The sequence below is a fragment of the Sander vitreus genome, chromosome 4 (genome assembly GCF_031162955.1).
Source record: "Sander vitreus isolate 19-12246 chromosome 4, sanVit1, whole genome shotgun sequence".
Classification (NCBI taxonomy): Eukaryota; Metazoa; Chordata; class Actinopteri; order Perciformes; family Percidae; genus Sander; species Sander vitreus.
This window is the reverse complement of record NC_135858.1, coordinates 11,867,623-11,888,324: the sequence shown is the minus strand read 5'-3', so window position 1 is coordinate 11,888,324 and position 20,702 is coordinate 11,867,623. Positions and strand designations below refer to the sequence as shown.

The following is a 20,702-nucleotide window of genomic DNA, read 5'->3' as shown; positions in this document are numbered from 1 at the left end:
CAAACACAGTCTGCTGTGGGACTCTGCTGCTGCTGCCTGGCCTGGGATTATTTGGGACAGAAACTCTTGATGAAAACTTGAATATGGACTACACATGGCTGTTGCTGCTCAACCTCAGTGGAGCTATTTGTGCAGTGGTGCAATGGACAGAATTAGAAGAAGCAAAGGTAAGATGATAGTTTGCTTTTTAATTTGTTTAAAAATACATTCCAAATTCACCTTATCTTAACGGCGAGTATATATGCAAGGCATGCTACATACATACATTGACAGTATTCTTTTGAAGTGTAGGAGAGCTTTATTGTCTGCCTCTGCATTCACAGGCGTATTTGAGGCAGTATGGTTACCTCAATGATCCCGCTGATCCACAGGACCCGTATTACCTGGAGGAGGTCATTGAAGCTCTCAGGTAAAATAGACTGATGGTCTCTCAAGGGGAAGCACAGTTAGCTACTTACAATACGTTTAGATCTATGTGAGGGTCCATGGAAACAATACTCCCAGATAGAATGGCGGAGGATGTGAGCAGCCCTCAGTTTGCAGATGTTTGATCATCTCTTGTCTGCAGGGTTTTCCAGCGGGTGAATGATCTGCCTCCTACTGGAGAATTGGATGAAGCTACTCTGAATGTGATGAGACAGCCACGCTGTGGCTTGGAGGACCCCTTCAACAAGAAATCTCACAAATACAGAGTGATGGGTGAGTCCAGAAAAAAAATCCTGATTTTCCTCTTCACAAAACTATCAGCAATGTTATTTCTATGTTTGCTCTGCATGTGCTTTGACGCAATAGTTATAGATCTGTTAAAGGTACCTACGCTGTCCACATGTCCTGCAGTGTGAACAACGGTTGTTTTAACTTTGACAACTGTGAGGCATGTTGTCAGAAACTTGCAGGGTCTGGATCAGCAACAATATATCTGATTAATTTCAGACTTTTAGAAACCTTTAAAGCTTTGGAAAGCTCCAACGATCTATAAAGGCAGCAACTTTCATCACCCCGATTTTTATAAGAAAGACTGCTGAGATATTCCTCTCTGGTAGAAATACTGGTAAAGAAAAACCTTTCCTTATTTAAAGTGCACACAAAGTATTATGAATCACTGGATATGATCCTTGCTATTAGATGATAAAAACACGTGTACGAAACTAGGAACTACAAAATAAAGTGATAAAGTTTCAGATGACAAATGTAGAACACTTTTAGTGAGGTTTTGTTGAAGTGACTTAGAATAAAGGATTATTTTCTTACAGGTCGTTGGAGAAAGAAGAGTCTGACCTACCGCATCTACAACTACACACCTGACATGAAGAAGGCCGAGGTCAAGATGGCCATCAGCTCTGCCTTCAAGTACTGGAGTGATGTGGCTGCTTTGAGCTTCAGAGAAGTCAGCTATGGCAGAGCAGACATAAAGATCTACTTCCACAAGAAAGACGGCTACTGCTCCGTCCCATTTGATGGCCGTGGTCAGTTTTCCATTAAAACATTTCTATGTAGCTACTATTGGGCCTACTGTCCCCTGAAACACTAACTCAACTGTTTATTTGTACCACCTGCAGGTCATGTGCTCGCCCATGCTGAGGCACCAGAATCTGGTATTGTCCATTTTGATGAGGATGAGTTCTGGACCGAGGGAACATATTATGGTACTAATCTGCGTATTGTGGCTGCACATGAAATCGGCCACGCCCTCGGCCTGGGCCACTCTCAGTTCAGAAGCGCTCTGATGGCTCCAGTCTACTCTGGTTACCGTGCCAACTTCAGGCTGCATACAGATGATATCAGAGGCATCCAGGTGTTATACGGTGAGTGCATCCAGAAGGCCCACTGGATTAGTTTAGAGCTGTCATTTTGGTATCGACTGTATTGTATCGGTATTTGTGAATTTGCATAAATCAGTACCTGTAACTCGACCAGTGGTGGAGGAAGTACTGAATCTCAGTACTTAAGTAAAAGTACAAATAACCAGATATATATTTACTTTAGTAAAAGTAAAAGTACAACAATGAAAACCCTACTTAAGTAAAAGTAAAAAGTACCTGATTTTAAATGTACTTTAAGTATTCAAAGTAAAAGTACTTGCATAACGATTTATTCTCTGTTATAATATATGTCTATATTCTAATAATTTAAAAAAAACTGTATGGGCTGTGGCATTTTAATTAAGTTAGTTTTAGGTTAATGTAATTGTGCTTACCATCTGTGGCCCAGTTTACATTCTGACTTACAATTCTGGTTATCACGGTGATGTGCATGAAGCTCTACTTTGCATTATTTCCCACGGAACAGTGAATGCTGCACACATTTATTTAGCGAGAACACACGAGCTTGGACAACAAGTACGTGGCTTCACAGCTGAGGAGGACCGGGAGTGTTCTTAAGATAGATATACGGGTTGTATATTAACCTTATGTGAACGGATGCTTCACATATGACCAAGCAGAGTATCGGGAGCAGCAGCAGTAACAGGAGCAGCCGCGGTAGTACCGGTACGCGCCTGACCAATAAATGCTATTGAAGGGCGGGTCTTGGTGTGGCCATAGTGGGATTTGTAATATCGCGAGCGGCACCGGGACAGCCGCTGCTGAAGGCTTCCCTACGGACTGCAAACGTGTGATGGTCAGGAAGACGTTTTGTCAGGGGGAAATGTAGTGGAGTAGAAAGTATAGATAATGGCTGCAAAATGTAACGAAGTAAAAGTCAAAAGTATGCACTATTGATTGTACTTAAGTAAAGTACAGATACGTGAAAAATGTACTTAAGTACAGTAACGAAGTATTTGTACATTCCACCACTGAACTCGACCAGACACTTCATGTGATTGCATGACTTTAGATTTACTGTTTTTTTATGTCAAAATAAGGAGAGCGTGTATTCATCCTAACTTCTCTGTTTTGTAGGCAAACGCATCACTAGCACTTCAGCCAGTCCAACACCCCCAGACAGTCTGGTTTCTGCAGAAAGCAGCCATGACACTGAGAACATCCCTAACCCCTGCACTGCCACACTGGATGCCATCATCTTAGGTATGTTACAGACTAGCTGTTGCTAGATAAAATTACCACCTGTGTGCATTGTAGCCTGACTTTACATTAGACCACAACACGCTGGATTTACAGGAAATAGACAAAGTAATGTAAACTTAAATTAGCAACATTTTGAGCCACAATAAAGGTCAGAAAATGTTGTATTTTGATCTGTAATTTTGTTTTAAAGGAACATTAGAGCAGGTCCATCATTCAAAACAAGCTACATAAGTTCACTTGGCAATGGTGATTTGTTGACTTCAAGTCAATTTTCACGACAGGTTTACAGTATTTGGTCTATGACTGTGATGATATTAATCTTTCTACATCAGCATATCAACACTTTTGCCGTACCATCGTACCAAGACATTTGTAGCACAACAGCAGGATCACAAAGTGTGTCACAAAGACCTCACTGTATGTTTAATCAGGTCCATGGAGGAAAACCTTTGCTTTCAGTGGTGATTATGTCTGGACAATCTCTCATCTGGGACACAACACACCAATAAAGATTGACAAGCTGTGGAGGGCCCTCCCTGGAAACCTGAGTGCTGCTGTGCATTCTCAAAGATCCAACAAGACATACTTTTTTAAAGGTACAGTTGTCCTGTATACTGTAGTGTGTTCTTCTTCTTCTGTTGCTGTGAGTCCAGAATTTAAACACGTGAATATTTATACCGTTTCTGGTCACAGGCGATAAAGTGTGGAGGTATACCATGTTTGTGCTGGACTACGGCTACCCCAAACAGGTCAAACGGATCCCTCCTAATATTGATGCAGCCATGTACCTGGAGAAGAACAAGAAGCTGGTCTTTATCAAGGTATCAAAACATGAGCAGCATTTAAAAGCATGTAGGTGCATCCTCATTTATCTTGCAGAAATCCTCAGTTTGTATCTCTTTGCTGTCTGCCTGAGTAGGGTTCAGAGCACTGGCAGTGGGATGAGCTGACATACACTGACTTAAGTCTCTACCCCAAACCGCTGTCTATGCTCTTCACCGGAGTTCCGTCCAGTCCGGATGCAGCCTTCACCTGGACCAACGGCAAGATCTTCTTCTTTAAGGGAGATGAGTACTGGCGCGTGAATGAGCTGCTGAGGGTCGACAGAGGATACCCACTGAGCAAGAAGGAGCGCTGGATGCAATGCTAGGGTTCCACCATCAGGGGGCAGCATGTATCAAGAGGTCCACAGCAGGGGTGCTGGTTCTACTCCAGAGGCATTGACAACAGGCAACCTCAACAGCGGTGATTGATTGTGAATTGTCATCTACTACGTAAAAACAAAATTGTGTGGGAATTGATTTTATTTCACTGGATTTGGATTTTAACCAAGCTACTCCTAGCCTCCATGGCAGGCTTTTTTAGGCTTACTCTTTGAGCACAAATGTGTGTTTGTGAAAATGATGTAAGCTTTTGTATGATCTCAGGGAGAAACCAAGGGAGGCCTTCTGTTTTTTTTGTCTCCAACATATGTGTTGGATTATGTGTTAATTCTTTCAGTAAGATGTAATATGACGATGGGAGTGTGCACATTCTGTTCAGACATTTTGTTTAACCAATCATGCAACTTTTAAAAGTATGTTTAGTGCTCTTAAATGTCTCTTAACACTTCCATTATCGCATGAATCACACTGATCTGTCAGAAATCATGTGACATAGATAAAATGTAACATTTTCTACAATTAAAAAAGACATAATGTCTGCTGTAAAATTGTCTTTCTGAATGCAGTTACCTGTCACCAATAAAAACACCACATAATAAAAGGATAGAAAAATATTTAACATTCTTTATGATGAAAGGCAAGTCTGTTCAGCATTGTGTTGTCTGCAAAGAAACTTTGGAGGCGCCATGGCAACCCCAACCAGTTGCAGAGTAGGAAATCCACCCCATGACCTCTTTATTGCCCATGAAAAATCTGGTGAGTAATGCTGCCAGTGTCGCTAAGAGCCCAAAGAGACAAACAATCAATGGTTTTGTATCAAACACATTTATTTATCTTTGAAATTTCTATCAACAGGTATGTACAGATTCAGGTAACAAGTGTATTGTCCCTGCAAAATTCAAACAACACAATGGATAATTATTTAAAAATCTACAAATTAACAACAAACATGCTTTGTTTTTTTTGTCCTTTTTTCAACCCTACCATGTACTTGGTCATTATATAAATTAAATTATAAAACTTTTACTCCACACACATACTAAATTCTTCACCTACTGTATTCTGACAGGAAATACAAACCGTATTTGCACCATTTAGTATTTGCTTCACTTTGTCATACTCCATGTATCCATCTACATGCCATATTTTACTCTCTCACCCAACTCTGTCTAAAAAAAAATACAAAGTCATTGTAATGATAAACTTTCACAAATTCTACAAGCACACAGTTAAACAGGTAAGACAGGTAATAACACAACACTTAACGGCAATGACTAACTTTTTAAGTACAGTACATGTAATGTCAAACAAATTGCTTTGTCATATTCACTACTAAAACAGAAATACATCTGTTTTTGAGGCTCGTGCATGCTGTTTATGTATTTAATACATGATGAGAGGAAATGGAGGACCTTACTTTGTTAGTATCTGTTTTTAAGTGTTTCTCAGAGAAACACAGTGGTTGCAGTGGTTATATTATAGCTTTCACCAAACCGGTGACACTTCTTACATCTCCCCAAAAAGCAGCATTCTCTTTCACCGAACACCCAGGACTGACCCACATCCTCGCTCCAAATCAATCAAGGGCACAATAATCCCTTAGCTGAGGGGAGCAGTTGTTTAACTCTACGACTCTTTGTTAGATAGACACATTTGGAGAACCAGAGAGCACTAAGTAGTCCCTTATCTCTGTTTCACTCAGACCCTGACGACTGGGGTTGTAGCTGTAAGGGGCGCAGTGGACCCGGTGTCATAGTCCAAGTCGATCATGGTGTGGTTGGCAGTGCCCAGGCTGCTAAGGGAAGTGCCTGTGCCCATCTGTCTGTCCCGCAGACTTTGCAGGTAGCTCTGAGAAGAAGAACACAGGGAGCCGTGAGTGAGCTACACAAAAATGGTGGAGTCAACTTAATGCAGATTTTATGTCATCAGTTAGTCTTACTGGTAAGATATAACTGATGCCATAAAAAACACAATAATCAGTATCTACAGCACACGCCATGTTGGGTGACACTGACCGGTGCCAGTAGATCCCCAGCGTAACGTTTCACTGGGGTGGGTTTACGGCGGTACGTGCCTTCCTGCCCACCTGCCTGCTGCCGCTTCTTGGCGTCCTTCTCTCGAATCCGCATCAGCTGGACTCTCTTCTGTCTCCGGCTGATAACGACTACAAGGAGAAGGGGTAATGACGAATGAAACGTTATATTTAGAAGAGGACCATTTTAGCCTTTTATTTTGATTATCATTGTTTGATTCAAACATTTGATATGTCAATGTATCTTCAAGTTTGCACTCTTCAATGTGGTACTAAATTCTCCTTATTATATGTTTTCTCTGGTGGACCATCTCTACCAGCGGTTTCCCTATGTTTATATATTTGTGTCTTAACAATAAATTAAGATTGTTGTTCATTCATATTAATTGCTAGTGGAGACAAACATATTTAAAAAAAAAAAAAAAAGCATACATGTGATAGCTTGAGCCACCTCTAAATGTTACTCCTACACTAGAAACAAGACAACTTTAGTACTCCTCTGTTCTTAAGAGTAGTTCATAAAAGTTAGATGAATACGGGCCCTAACACACTCCAACAACATAACTCAAAGGGTCATGATACTTCCTGCTTACCCTCAGTGTGTGAGAAGCTGTCATCTGTCAGTTTCCACTGGACCAGTACTCCTATGAGGCTGAGGGTGGGCCAGATGCCCAGAATGACCCAGCTGTACCAGCAGAGAGGTGGCCCAGGTGTGAGGCGCAAGCAATTATACACATGCGTGGCCAAAACCAGCATCTCCACAAAGTAATCAGCACACACTGTCATGATAGCTGCCCCGAACACAGCCGTAGAGAGCATGGTGAAGAGCTTTTGCCACTGCAGCGTCAGCACAGCAAACAGCATGCCCGTTCCCAGAAGTGTACCCAGTGGGACCCAGACTGTGGTTGGAGTGTAGAACTGGTGAGTGGCCAGCAGGGCGGCGAGAGCCAGGAGGAGGCCCAGCAGCAGGCCGGTCATGAAGAGGCCGACGCTTCGCACCAGCATAGTAACCAGACCGCACAGCAGGCCGATACCTAGGCCGATACCTGCGCTGGCCTCCACACTCAGCTGGGTGTCCAGCACGTGCTCCTTGTGACACAGCAAGAAAATGATGACGGAGCCAAACATCAAACCAGACAGGAACATGACAGCCTTGAAACAGCGGTAACCTAGAGGAGGAGAGACAAGAGAGATGTACAATGAGGACAGGAGTTGGCAGGATCAGTGAAAAGCATTGATCATTTTATATGTAAGTACACAAGATGCAAGCTCAGCAAAGTAACTCTGGACACAGATACAATCAGAATGTTTTTGTATGTGTGGCTGGGTTGGCGCAGTGGGTAGAGCAGGCGCACATATATTTAGAGGTTTATGCCTCAACGCAGAGGTCCAGGGTTTGACTCCGACCTGTGATGATTTCCTGCATGTCTTCCCCCTTTCTCACCTGTCGTGTCCATTAAAGGCGGAAAAGCCCCAAAAAATTATCTTTAAAAAAAAAAAAAGAATGTTTTTGTATCAAATGTACAGAAGACGTCAACTAGAACCTGGTTGCAGAGGAAATCAGTAACATCAAGTAGGCTTATAGCGCAGATTTATCTTTAACTTGATTTGATATATTTAAAGGCTGCACTATGGAGCAAGTTTACAGTTACGAGTGGCATTTTGACGGTGTGTTATGTCATCCCAAAAACATTCAGTTTCAGCTTCCTTGATGTCAAGGTCTGTGAGCCTGCAGGGATCCTCACCAAAGAAGCAGTAGATGATGCCAAACAGGCAACACATGGAGCAGATGACAGCAGGGATGACATCATACTTCCTCTCTATCTCCAAACTACAGGCGTCGACCAGGGCCGTGCCTGCCCCGGCCCCTTCAGAGCTCAGCCCGGTGGGATCTGCCATTCTGGGTGAATGTGAGAGGCTGGAGTTCGGGACAAGGGTGGAACTTCTGGTGGCGTTATCTCAAGTCCATCTGAGCAGGTCTGGTGACTGTAGGAGGAGAAGAAATGCTGCTGAATTACAGAAAAATAAAGACAATGTGTGGTTTCCCGATCACACAGAAAACTTAAGTACTCCAGGGGTAAATGTGAAGTGGGAAATATTCAGGTCAACTGTGACTTCTTCCAAGCTGCCATAGACTCAACACACAAAGCTATGCAACTCAGTGCAATCCTGTATGCCCAGGCATACACACAAGCAGCTCATTCACTCACTATAATCCATGTGCCAGGACCCCTGTTGATCTCTGTTGCCCCTGAATCAATAGGGTCGTGATGAACTCTGACTCTGTCGTTAAGTGGTCAGTCATCTGAGAAGAGTAATTGGCTTTACTTTATCAGATTTTAACACAATTAAAATCATTTAACTTTAACTGTCCTTTTAGAATTACATGGGAAGGAGAAAACCAGCGAGCACTGTTTTCTGTCAGTAATTTGGTAACTTTATGGTTCCATTAGATTTTTTTTTAATAAGTTTAACCTTTACTTGGTACCCTTGCTTATTTAATATATACACACATACAGTTAATTGATAACTTTATTATGATGAACAACTAGTGGATCCAGTAGCTATGTCCACAATTACTGCAGAGCAGCAGATGTTACTTACAATCCTGTGAAAATCATGCATCTCCAAATTGTTGACTTCTCTGTGAAATGGTTTATTTAGCATAAGAACATTAAACATTTTCTCAATTCTTAAAGGAACCTGTAATCCTTCGGTTTATCCAAAAGATTCACAAAACATCACCAAATTTTGGGAACTACAGGGTTTTCCCTGGACAGCAACAAGCTTATACTAAAGTAGAGTCTAACAAGACATGAAATCTACCTTTTTATCAAACCGTATGCAAAATCTGCTTAAAACATATTTTTTCTCATTTTACCTCCACTGACATTGTAATTTCTAGGACCAACTAGTGCTCTTAAATTATATATGATATTTAAGCTGGCAGGCCTGTAGAGAGCCGCAAAGGTCTTCAATGGGGCTAAAAGCTTATGGGTGGAATACTTTTTCTGAGGCTGCTGGCAGGCCTCCTGTATGATCTCACCAAAGCTGATATCCGATTACAGCTCACTCAAGTTTTCTACTTGAGACAAACAGTCAGGAACAGTCACTCTTGCCTTTATTCTTCGCTTCTTGCCATATCTTTCTCTTTCCAGCCTGTCTATCACTATTGCTTCTTTATCTGGAACTTTCCCCACATTAAATCTATTTCATCTTTCACAATGAAATTAACCATTATTTGTTTTTTGTGTTTGTTTTTTTTAGACACAGGGCTGTGTAAGTTACACAGCCTAGGAATTACTTTACATGGAAAAAATGACAGCCCATTGGAAAGTTTTCTTTTCTTCTTTAGTCACTCGCAGTTTCTTTAAGAACCTATCCCTCTCTCCCCCTTTCTGCTTTCCATCAGTAACAACTGCAACGTCTTAGTTCTTCACTGAAGAAAAAGACAACATTTAGGGTAACTATGTCCAATATATATTGTCTGGAGACTATGGTTGGGTGTAGGTTACATTGTATAGTATATTAAAATGTTGAGAATATGTGTAAATAGCTGAAATTGAGATAATATGTACATTATTTATGTAAAAGTATTTGATGTGGGTGCAGTAATGTGGTTTTAAATACACAGGCCTAATAAACATACCACAAACTGCAATTACTATAGACGTATCATCCTCAATACTCTGCAACAAACTTAATTTCTTTGCTTATAAAATTACTTTTGAATCTAATGTAAGAAATAGTGTCCAAATTATCCTGATATCAGCTAAAGTAAAGGTTGGGGGGGAATGCCTCAAGTGAATGTTAAGAAAACTGTTAGGACATTTTGTTGACAAAAACATGACAAAAAGTGAACTGGATAGAATGAGACAGACGCAAAATACAATGTTACTTTTCAAAGAAAAATAGCACTGCTGGCGCGATCTTTGCATACAATCAAGACTTTAATCTTCACGTCAACCCCAGCCGACTTCAAATGAAGAACCAAATTCTATTGCAGGATAATATAAAACTACACGCAGGGGTCTGGGCAGCACAACGGCTCAGTGATTAGCACTGTCGCCTTAAAGCGAGAAGGGTTTGAATATGAGGGCTGGCTGTGGGGTTTTCTCTGTGAAGTTCTCATAGTCTCTCCATATCTGTAAGGGTTACCGCTAAACTTTCAGACACTCAAGTTAAACTCTATATTTGTAGTGTACATTTTGTGATAAAATTGGCTTCCCTTGCACCATAAGCGAGGACCTCAGCCCCCTGTGACCCTGAACAGGATAAGAGGTTAGAAAATGGATTGACAGACACAGGAAGCTCATTGTTATGGGCTTTTGTCTCGCTCTTTGGTCTCATTACTGTGATCTGCTTCTCCATGCTGCTGTTGATTCAGCGATATAAGAAAAAGAGGAGTTGCAATGTGGAACTGTTAAAATGTTAATATGTACTTCCAAAAAGGTATTTATGTTTTAAAAATGGACCAAGAAACTTCAGTAGATATAGTTTACTTCTGACTGATTGCGGTTGGTTTGCCCCAGAGCATTTTGCCCTAGTTGGCCTTTGTCCAATATGACATGAATGCAGCATAAAGCCACCTGTTTGGTTTGGATATGAAACACCTGCACCAGCCAGTGTCCTGCAGGGAGCTTTATTTGTAGAGTTTTTTGAGACTGACTCTGCTCTAAAGCTTTCCCTTATTTACCTGCCCTGTGATCTTTTGCTGTTTGCTTTTTTTCTTGTGAGAAATTTGAAACTTGAAACTTGAAAATGAGTGAATAAGGTGATGAAAATAAAGATTTTCTGTTTCTTGTCCTTAACATACAGTATGTCAAATTTGAATACATCTTTGTACACATCACATTACACAGTAGCTTATTTTTTTTTACAGTAATTGCTGCAATTGGACACTAACAAGACTTTCCCACGACTCTGTTGCTTCTAGCGAGCCAGGAATTTGAATGAATGTTTTGTGGTCTACTTATTGAATAAAATTAAACCATGCTAATAAGTCATCAGTGCTAATGAGAATAATACGTCCAGTCTCCTCCTTTCTAGCACATATCATATTTGGTTAGCGTTAAATCTTACATTGCTTTGGTGTACCATTAACACTGGCACTACGTGTGAATTAGTTAATATTTTTGATTTATTTAACTCTACATGCACACTCATGTCTCTGTGCATCTGCCTCATGTTATCCCTCTGTGGGTCACAATGGTGTCCTATGTCTAGCATGCTTGGAAGTCCTTGCTGCTGTGGGAGAATAGAGCCATTATGGGGCAATACAAAGACTCTGAGGCCCATGCTGTGACCTCTAGTGGCACTCAGAGGAAGCCATGCGAACAAAAACGAGACCACATAAATGGCTGAGAGCACCAAGGAGACTGGTAGATCCAGAGTGTTTGCTGGAAGTATTTGCCTTCAGAGGGCTAGTGAGTGATGGAGGGAGGGGGTCCTAACTAGAAACAGAATTATCTGTCTAAATGACTGAGCTCTCTGGAGGCCCCCAAACCTCCCAATGCTTCCTTCTAGCTGAATTTTCTACAAGCTAGTCACATGGCAACTAATTCAATACACTCAACAAGGCTGAGTCTACAGCTACACTAGCAGCTCTGTGAGGCTGTACCTAATACATCATGGGCTGTAGCCTACTTCCTTAGCTGTAGCTAGATGCTAACAACCTCATGCTAACATGCTTATATTTTACAAGTAATATTTAGTTCACCAGGTTCACCATCTAGGTTTAGCCTCTTATCATGCTAAAATTTGATAATTAGCACTAAACACAAAGTACAGCTGAGGTGGCTGGGTTATTAGTGGAAAAGTGAGGGTAGAGGATCACCAAAGTCAGTAGGATTCATACTGTGGACTATAAATGTCTGTACAAAATTGTATGGATATCCATTCAATAGTTGGTGGACCGACCGGCCGATCGAGGCTAAAATGTTTAGCGAGTATTTAATTTCCAGCATGGACTAGCTTGACCAGTAGGTCTGAAATGTGTCAAACACCTTTACTTGGACTCCAATGGTAAGAAAAGGAAAAAAAACACACATAATGGCCTCCATAAGCATCACTTACATTTACTTAAGAGGCAGTAGGTGGGAACTGTGCATTAAACATACAATAAGCATCAGCTGCAGAGGAGCCATTAGAATATTACGTTGCTATTGAAACAAGAACTTGCCCAGGAGTATACTCCCCCTGAACAAACACTGCAGGGGGCTGGGTAGCGCAGATTTGAGTGCTCAGCTGCTGAGGAACAGGCAGGGCTGACTACAAGTTCCCCACATAGCTAATATGGGTGTGTTTAATGAAGCGGTGGGCGTGTGTGATCACGGCCAAGGATTCTGCGAGTGCTCCTCCGACTTGACGGCCAGGGCCAGCTGAGAAGCTGAAAACCTGCAGTGTTATGACCTGGCTGTCTGACAACTTCACTTGGAAGACTCTACCAAGAATGTGAGACTGCGCTCTGCAGTTGCAGCCATAAATCATGCCACCTTCAGCTGAACACCCCAACCAGCTGAAAGACTGATCAGATCTAGACAACAGGAACCATTGGGAATAAAGCTAAGTGTCACAGTGGGGATTATTAAAATGGATGCCATATTGTGCTAAATTTAAACAAGGATACATTCATGCTCATCCTCACAATAACATCTGGCTTAACTCTGGGTCATATTGAGGAAGACATCATATGGGCCGCTATTGAGCTTCCTGTCTCTCCATAGCAGGAAGCTCAGGACCAGATGAGGAAGTGGAACATCAGCTTTCAGCAGGAACTGACCCTTGTGTTTGTGACACGGCGCAGACAGGAACAAAAAGTTGGATCATCATCACTCAGAAACATCACTTCACCTCAACAACACTGCCTAGATTTAAAATGAGAATCTGGGACTGGGAAACATGATGCAGCTACCTAGGACTCTGCACTGCTACGAAAGTTAGCATTGTCAACACAAACAACTAGACCTGAGCAATTAGGTCATTCTAAGGAAACGGAAGGAAAGGCAACCTTGCAATATGATGAAAACAAACTTCTAATCTGTCTAGCTCGCAGGCTAATCTACATATAACACCTGCCATTGTGTCTCTGCTTATGTAATTGAAGTACTTCAGCACGGATTTTGTGCTTGCTGTGCTGTAACGACTTGTAAAATGAACAAAGAACCACATTATAGTCAGTTACATGTTTTTTTCAGATTTTTTGTGATACACTCTCAGTCTAACGCCATGCAGCCAAAATGATGCACTGATCATGAATGTACAAAATGTACTACAAATCTAGACAGACTTTTACCTGCCAGTGTCAAACGACTCTACTGTCACATTCCAGACCTTTTATTTTTTTTAATCTAGATTCATCCCTCCCCACAAACACTTCCTTACAGCTGACAAACTAAAAACTCAAACACACCAACAAATAGCTAAATATAGCTATAAAACTAGAGCATTGCGATAGATATTTGGTACCTTGAGCCCTCACCTTGAGTGCGTGGCATAAGCAATTCAGCTGTGTTTTATAAGCTCTATTGTGCCTTTGCACAAACTACAGCAATCAATCAATTAATCAATACTTTATTACAGACTCAGGATCCAAATAAAAGACAAAACATTACATAAATAAATTACATTCATGGTAATGGTTCATGGTTAAAAGAATAAAAAATCAGCGTCCAAAGAGACAACTATACCAATGTCTCCACAGCTGGGATTGGTAGTGTGTAGCACTAAACTTTATGTTGGATAAGCCCAAAATGATTTTATTTTCATTAACGTCATTAATCCAGCTAATCAGGCAGATATATTTATACATAAGATTTCTTACAGTTTGTAATGTATTGACAAATAGTCACAAAATCGAAATCACTTGCACTACACCATCTAGGTCTCTTCAGTAATATATCATGTCACCCATGGGATACTTTTGCATGCACAATACTCATATGGACATGGTCTTTAACAACCCCAGTGCATTGTAGTTGCATTGTGGGTGCATTCATAACTGTATTAACTTATTACATCACTAAGGATCCCATTTTAGGGCCAAGAGTGATCAGGAATTATGTGAACAGGGCCTATAATCTGGGATGTATCCTTCATTCATTTTCATATTCAGGTCTGTTCTCTTGTGACCCAGCCTTTCCAGGGTGTCACATCGTCTTTCCCTAGTTATCAGCTGCTTAACCCAAAGCCATCTCGAGCAGACATTTACCAATACATGGGCTTTAATGCAAGTCTCTAACAAGATGTGACACAAAAAATGTGCACTTGGATGCAATGGATCTTTCTTGAACCAGAAAATCAGAAGAAAAAAACATGTTTCACTTTAGTCCTCACAATCCATGTATTTGTGACAACAGAGTTTCCAAAATTGCGAATTTTAGGCTCAACTATTTACCTACCAAAACTCAGTTCCTTAATTTTGCACACAGCACAGTTAGAGTTCCAACATCTTGATCACTACCCAGAGTTATGAAAATTCACATAATTTTGCAATATTTGATTGCATTTAATAGCCTTTTTTTTTTTTTTTATAGAGACACAATTGGCAGCTGTTCAAGTGACAACATTTCACAATCTCACTGGCAGTTGTAGGACCTAAACTTAAACTACTTAAACTGAAGTCTCCTTTTTCCGAATAAAGATAAAGTTTATAATTCTCACTGCCAAATAGTTTGCCTTCTGACCATGGACTCCAATAACGGTCACTTGTGGCAAATGTTTCATTAATAGCATCTAACTTATTTTTCCCTCATAATCTCTCAAAAACCAAAGAGGCAATCCCACCCTGGATCACACAGCAGAACTGCAGGGCCAAGGCTTCTTGCACACACTACGTGGGCCATAAAGGGAAATGAAATGTTTGCCTTCCAAGATGAAGGATGTTTCCATATATGCTTATGCATAGACACTATGGGTTTATTTCTTTATTTCTTCATTATTCTTTATTATTATTATTATTTTACCACACTGGGTGATACAAAATAAAGTAACACAAGTTCTGTTTCTCAGATGTGAAGTGTTCATATTTGTCAGTCTGTTACACATACCATATAACTGGTTTCAAATTAAACAGTATTGATTTTTTTGTAAAGAGCTGCAGGTCACTTGCCATCTTCCACTAGCACAACTTTCACATAATTAACTTAAAACCTAGAGTTGTTAGCCAGTACTGCTTAAAGCACAGTACTGGGGGATTTCGGTCTAAATGTTTGGTTCAGTGCACACAAATAAAGCCTTTATTATCCTGTATCATTATCTCTTTGTCATCAAAGGCTAAAAGGATAATTTGCATTATGTGCATCAATCCCATGCCTGACTTAAGTCTAAACAATATAGGTCTTTCAACTTAAAAATGCAGAGAGCTACTTATAGGGAGGCATGAAAAAAAGATCAGAAACACAATGCGGACCCTTTTGAAGAGTCACATGTCGATGGTGCAAGCGTGTGTACTGTACATCAGAAATACACATGGTCGTTAACATAGTAAGAACTAATATCCACACACCAAGTAAACACTCTATGCTGCAGTAAGTTGGGGTTGTGATCCAGCAGCAGAGGACGGAGCGTACACTGTATGCAGCAAGGAGGGGCAGTTCCACAATGCTCAATTAGGGTTTGTGGGAGAAAGAGCAGCATTTAGTAGGCGGTGCGGTGGAGTCTGATGTCCATATGTTAGTGAGAGCATGACAGTGTGGCACTCTGTATGCGATAATGTATGCTGCTGATGAAGTGTCCAGAAGAGTTCTGTAGTGAAGCTTGGGAAATGTCAGTGGGGGTAGGTATGATATTATTATAGTGTATATTAAGATGATATTTAGCTCTTATCAAACTGTTTTTATTTCTTTTCACAGGGAGTTGGTGTACAATAAACACAAGTTGCTTAGGCAGACTGCCAAAGTAAAATAAAATAAGCCACTGATTGAGTTGTGGTACTTTGTAGATAGGTTGGCTGTAGTGGCAGAAAGAGGAGTCAGAACACAGTAGCCGTTCAGACCTCAGTGCAGTGCCTATATATGTCTGCAGCATTTCCACTCCAGCTCTATCATTTAGAGCAGCCATTTAACCCTCTTTGTCAAATTCCAGTCAACAATAATTGTACCTCCTACAGCGATCTCACGAGCCTAAAATATCACATCCTTCAATTTCCAAGCCAACTCAACACCCCTCTCATGTCATAACTATAACCAGTGTTTAAAGTGCTATAAGTAGCATATGGATGGATGTTTCAAAATGACTGGTATCAGTTTTTATGTGGTCTTTATGTGACAATGGGTTTTTTCTTGCACCCAGGACTCTCCAAATCCTTCCATCTCTGATTGCAACTACAAACTCAGGTTGCTGCTCAGCCATGTTCTTCTTTCAGTCAGGCTTTTTGCTATTTAAGAAGTAACACAGGAAGACAGGATCAGCTGCATTTGACGATGAAAGCAATTACACCTATGGTTGGGTAATTTATAAATGTAGTGAATTTGCTACCTTTGATTACATTAAAACTAGTATACATTAAAAACAAGACATAACACATTAAATGATGCACTTGAGAAAGTCGCTAGTACAGAGCACAGCCATCTCCAAATTAGATTAACAACAGCAATGAGTCTTGTAGTACAGATTATACAGCACAGCTCTTCCTTAACACTGCTCTTATTCCTCCTCAGTACATTTGTGTGCAGTGTTAATGGACAGGTGCAGGAGGCCTGAGCATGTGGCCTGAAAGAGCTGGGATGCTAACCCAACAATTTCTCAGCGGTGTCCCTGTAAAACAGCATTTGTGACGGCTTTGATCTTAAATAAAGTCGATATGTCCCGACCTGACACACAACAACAATAACATCAGAGGAGAAGCTGAGTATATGATTCTGTCATTGATTACTATTGCATACATGTATTGGATACACTATATAATACTACTGATAGTATGACTAGATTGTGTTTCAAAGTAACCAAATAAAGCAATGAAGCAATGGTACAGCTTCAAATTTCTAATAGGGCTCTAAGACAGCTTTAGCCAAAGTGATTTGTACTATAATGTGAACTAAAAAGTAATTTCATTTTTACTTAATGCTACAAAATATAGAGTTAACCAAAACTACCTTCTCAGAACTGCAGATATAGAGATTCCAATACCTTAATTAGAGGAGTAAACCTTAGTCTATGGCCCTGTTGTCTTAAGAGAAAAAAGACTGTTTGTGTTTAAGAAAGCAGATCCAAACACAGTACTTACCCACATTTCAAATTAAAGCTTGTTCTCATAAAATGGGAATTCCTGCTTTTCTGTGTGTCAGCTGCTCTTCCTGTGCACTCTTCCCAACAACACTCTCCTGAAAGTTGTATACAGTATTTACAATAAAGTTTGTGTTTATTAGTTGACGATAAGTCCGCATATTCTAATAACAAAGACAAGAACTTGCATGCACGCTAATTAAAAGGCACCATGCGAAACATGTGCAGTTCTTCATGCCTCCTTTCCTGTCTTCTCTCTTTCCCCAAAGCAGGGAAGGGCTTCCTCTTTGCCTTTTCCAAAAACCATCTGGTGCAGGCTGACAGAGTTAGGTCAAGAAGATGGGGGGGTGTAACTACAGACTGCACTCAGCAGTAAAGACAGGACCTGTGGGCTGTCGTCCCACCGCACAAAAACCAAAGAGGCAATCCCACCCTGGATCACACAGCAGAACTGCAGGGCCAAGGCTTCTTGCACACACTACGTGGGCCATACAGGGACATGAAATGTTTGCCTTCCAAGATGAAGGATGTTTCCATTGAGTCTTTATTCCATATATGCTTATGCATAGACACTATGGGTTTATTTCTTTATTTCATTTATTATTTCTTCATTATTAGTATTATTTTACCACACTGGGTGATACAAAATAAAGTAACACAAGTTCTGTTTCTCAGATGTGAAGTGTTCATATTTGTCAGTCTGTTACACATACCATATAAGTGGTTTCAAATTAAACAGTATTGATTTTTTTGTAAAGAGCTGCAGATCACTCAGCCATCTTCCACTAGCACAACTTTCACATAATTAACTTAAAACCTAGAGTTGTTAGCCAGTACTGCTTAAAGCACAGTACTGGGGGATTTCGGTCTAAATGTTTGGTTCAGTGCACACAAATAAAGCCTTTATTATCCTGGATCATTATCTCTTTGTCATCAAAGGCTAAAAGAATAAATTGCATTATGTGCATCAAGTGTATGCTTGAAAAGGGGAACAGCAATGAAGGCAGCTTACGTGTTATTACAAACATGTACAGCTGTAGGGTTTGGTAACGTAGGCTACTGATTAGTCAGGACCTGAGGTGGAATCCCTCAACTACAATCAATCATCATCGGTAATGAAGTATGCGGCTATTGTCTAGAGTTAACAAACAACCAAAACTCGGGGTTAAAAATACAAAAGATTAGTTTTTCCTCAGTAAAAGTAATTTTAAAAACTTACCGATGAGCCTGTATGTTCGGCAGTAGGCTAAGGTTAACTTCTCCTTGACAATCGGTCCTGTCAAACAGGAAAAACGCCAACCACCATTCACTAACAAAAAAGCGGCGGTAGAGTACCAGGGAAAACCCGGTTTTCTGCCTAAATTCTTTTTAAACACACAGGCTGCACTACACCGCCAACAACGGCATCGTTTTGTTCCAATCCCGGCCTCATTCAAATGTTTTAAAACGCGAACCTAGCTGTGACCACAGATGTGAGGAGGCTAGTTTCCATTCTCCGCGGTGCCTCAGTCAGTCACCCAACTTTGTATCTAAATTAACCGTTGGAGTTCCCGTCAGTGGCACTACACCAAACTACTTCCAAGTCCAGCTCCTCGCTCTGGAAAATCTTAACCATCCTCCCTCACACACCTCCCCTCTCCTTTTCTCGCAGCTGAAGTAAACGGCACTTAAAAAAACAAAGGAGAAAAAGTTTTTCCCTCCGAGGCAATCCCCCTCCCTATCTCCATCCAGCGTCGTCAGTTGGGCCGTTGAAGCCCGGAGGGAAAGGGGGGGGGGGGGGGGGGGCAAGGTACGGCACGGCACAGCACAGCAACAGATGAGGCTCAAAATTAAATATAACCACAGCTAGCTAACCTTATAATTCGCCCACACTAGCTAATCTACAGCTGTTTTTTTTTTTTTTTTTTAATTAGGATAGTCTAAAGCAAATATATTCAACAGGGAGTCCGGGGGCCCTAGGGGGCTTGATTTAGTGTTCAGGTTAATCTACATGTATATTGGTGTAACATGACCGAGACTTGGGTGGGGATTGCTACTGGGCAGTTAGGGTGCACTCAATTATCTTGGCGTAATATGACAATTAACCCGCAGATTGTCACAATATGGTACCAAGGATAGCTGCCTGTCCATATTTGCAGAATCGAGTATTTGGTTGGCCTAAATTACCCGCCGCCCCTGGGGTCTTCAGAGTTATTGCAAATAACTATGTCATTTTCGGACAAATTAAAAAATGTCGGAATACATAGGCTATACATACATATTCTTCAACCTGACCACCTAAACGTTTTCCTAATTAATGTCTCATAACTGATCCATAACGCAATAGTAATTTAACCATTAATACATTACAATTGTAAACCCTTTTTAAAGGCTGTCTTTTTTAGAAAGTGTTACAGACATGATACATACAGACAGGTTGTACATCTTACAGGATATCTCATTCTCTTCTCCTTTTTGTATTCACACATTCACTGAAAAGGGTTGTGAATTTGCTGTTTAGAGAGTAACAACTGATGTCATACAACCCAGTGCTGAGACTGTAGGAGCACTTCGTTCGCACCATAGGATCTACCAGAGGAGGTGGTTATGTGTATGTGTATGTGTATGTGTGTGTGTGTGTGTGTCAGGATTTTATTTATTTATAGTCAAGCCCATTGACTGCATGGCCACCACATTTACAGTTCAACAACTACAGCCACAGGTGTTCATTGTTTACCAGGTGCAGGGTGTTCACAGTCAACATTTACATATGGAGATCATTGTATGATCAGTCAGGTTTGACTCGACTGAGCACATCATAAACATGACAGATTATTACTTTGACATGGCTTGTATGTCCCATGGACAAATGTAAAAGCTACACGTGTCTTGTTGTGTTGCGACATGAAGCTGAAATTCGAGCAAGTTCTGGTGGGAAAAAAATGATGTGACAAACAAATCAGGTAGTTTTTCCTTCACCCCTCACAGCTGAACAGACAAATTTCCCTGAGAATTTCCCTAAATTAGACTGTGCCCCAGAGCGAATTACAGCAGGAGAATCACAAAAGACCTACAACCTTAACTTTGACTATCAATAAGCCATTTGTGGATAAGCAGCGACAATAGTCTGCGGCTAGGTTTCTGTGAGGTTTAGATATGCTTGAAATACGGTTTCTCATGCATACTTTCAACCCAGGTAATATATTTGAAGTGTTAATAAATATGTAATTGCTGAGGAAAATGTGACAACTCAAACACTCAAGAGTGATTTCTGTAACT

The 20,702-nt window shown here is 40.8% G+C and overlaps 2 protein-coding genes across 4 annotated transcripts; one reads left to right on the top strand and one right to left on the bottom strand.

Moving 5' to 3' along the window:
- Window positions 1–4,806, top strand: mmp19 (matrix metallopeptidase 19). Its single transcript, XM_078247417.1, has 9 exons — window positions 1–167; window positions 324–409; window positions 569–699; window positions 1,254–1,466; window positions 1,560–1,805; window positions 2,901–3,026; window positions 3,458–3,622; window positions 3,720–3,847; window positions 3,946–4,806. The coding sequence occupies exons 1-9, from the start codon at window positions 84–86 to the stop codon at window positions 4,174–4,176; spliced, it is 1,410 nt and encodes a 469-aa protein (XP_078103543.1). The 5' UTR covers window positions 1–83; the 3' UTR covers window positions 4,177–4,806.
- A 189-nt stretch (window positions 4,807–4,995) lies between these two features.
- LOC144516733 (transmembrane protein 198-like) lies at window positions 4,996–19,177 on the bottom strand. 3 transcript variants are annotated; one of them, XM_078248271.1, is made up of 5 exons: window positions 18,664–19,177; window positions 7,967–8,207; window positions 6,815–7,390; window positions 6,205–6,353; window positions 4,996–6,037 (listed from the first exon to the last, which is right to left on the bottom strand). In XM_078248271.1, the coding sequence occupies exons 2-5, from the start codon at window positions 8,118–8,120 to the stop codon at window positions 5,888–5,890; spliced, it is 1,029 nt and encodes a 342-aa protein (XP_078104397.1). In that variant the 5' UTR covers window positions 8,121–8,207; window positions 18,664–19,177; the 3' UTR covers window positions 4,996–5,887. The 3 variants fall into 3 exon arrangements, with proteins under 3 accessions (XP_078104397.1, XP_078104398.1, XP_078104399.1); XM_078248272.1 differs by having other exon boundaries at window positions 5,888–6,037; window positions 6,264–6,353; XM_078248273.1 differs by having other exon boundaries at window positions 5,888–6,037; window positions 6,276–6,353.
- Window positions 19,178–20,702: the final 1,525 nt, after the last annotated feature.

Bases quoted from the DNA above. Each gene is read 5' to 3' on its own strand.
- mmp19 (XM_078247417.1), top strand. From the start codon at position 84: ATGGACTACACATGGCTGTTGCTGCTCAACCTCAGTGGAGCTATTTGT. The intron at 3,623-3,719 runs GTACAGTTGTCC...TTCTGGTCACAG, and splicing joins CAAGACATACTTTTTTAAAG to GCGATAAAGTGTGGAGGTAT. The intron at 3,848-3,945 runs GTATCAAAACAT...CTGCCTGAGTAG, and splicing joins AGAAGCTGGTCTTTATCAAG to GGTTCAGAGCACTGGCAGTG.
- LOC144516733 (XM_078248271.1), bottom strand. From the start codon at position 8,120: ATGGCAGATCCCACCGGGCTGAGCTCTGAAGGGGCCGGGGCAGGCACG. The intron at 7,391-7,966 runs GTGAGGATCCCT...CTCCTCCTCTAG, and splicing joins CATCATCTACTGCTTCTTTG to GTTACCGCTGTTTCAAGGCT. The intron at 6,354-6,814 runs GTAAGCAGGAAG...TTCTCCTTGTAG, and splicing joins CAGCTTCTCACACACTGAGG to TCGTTATCAGCCGGAGACAG.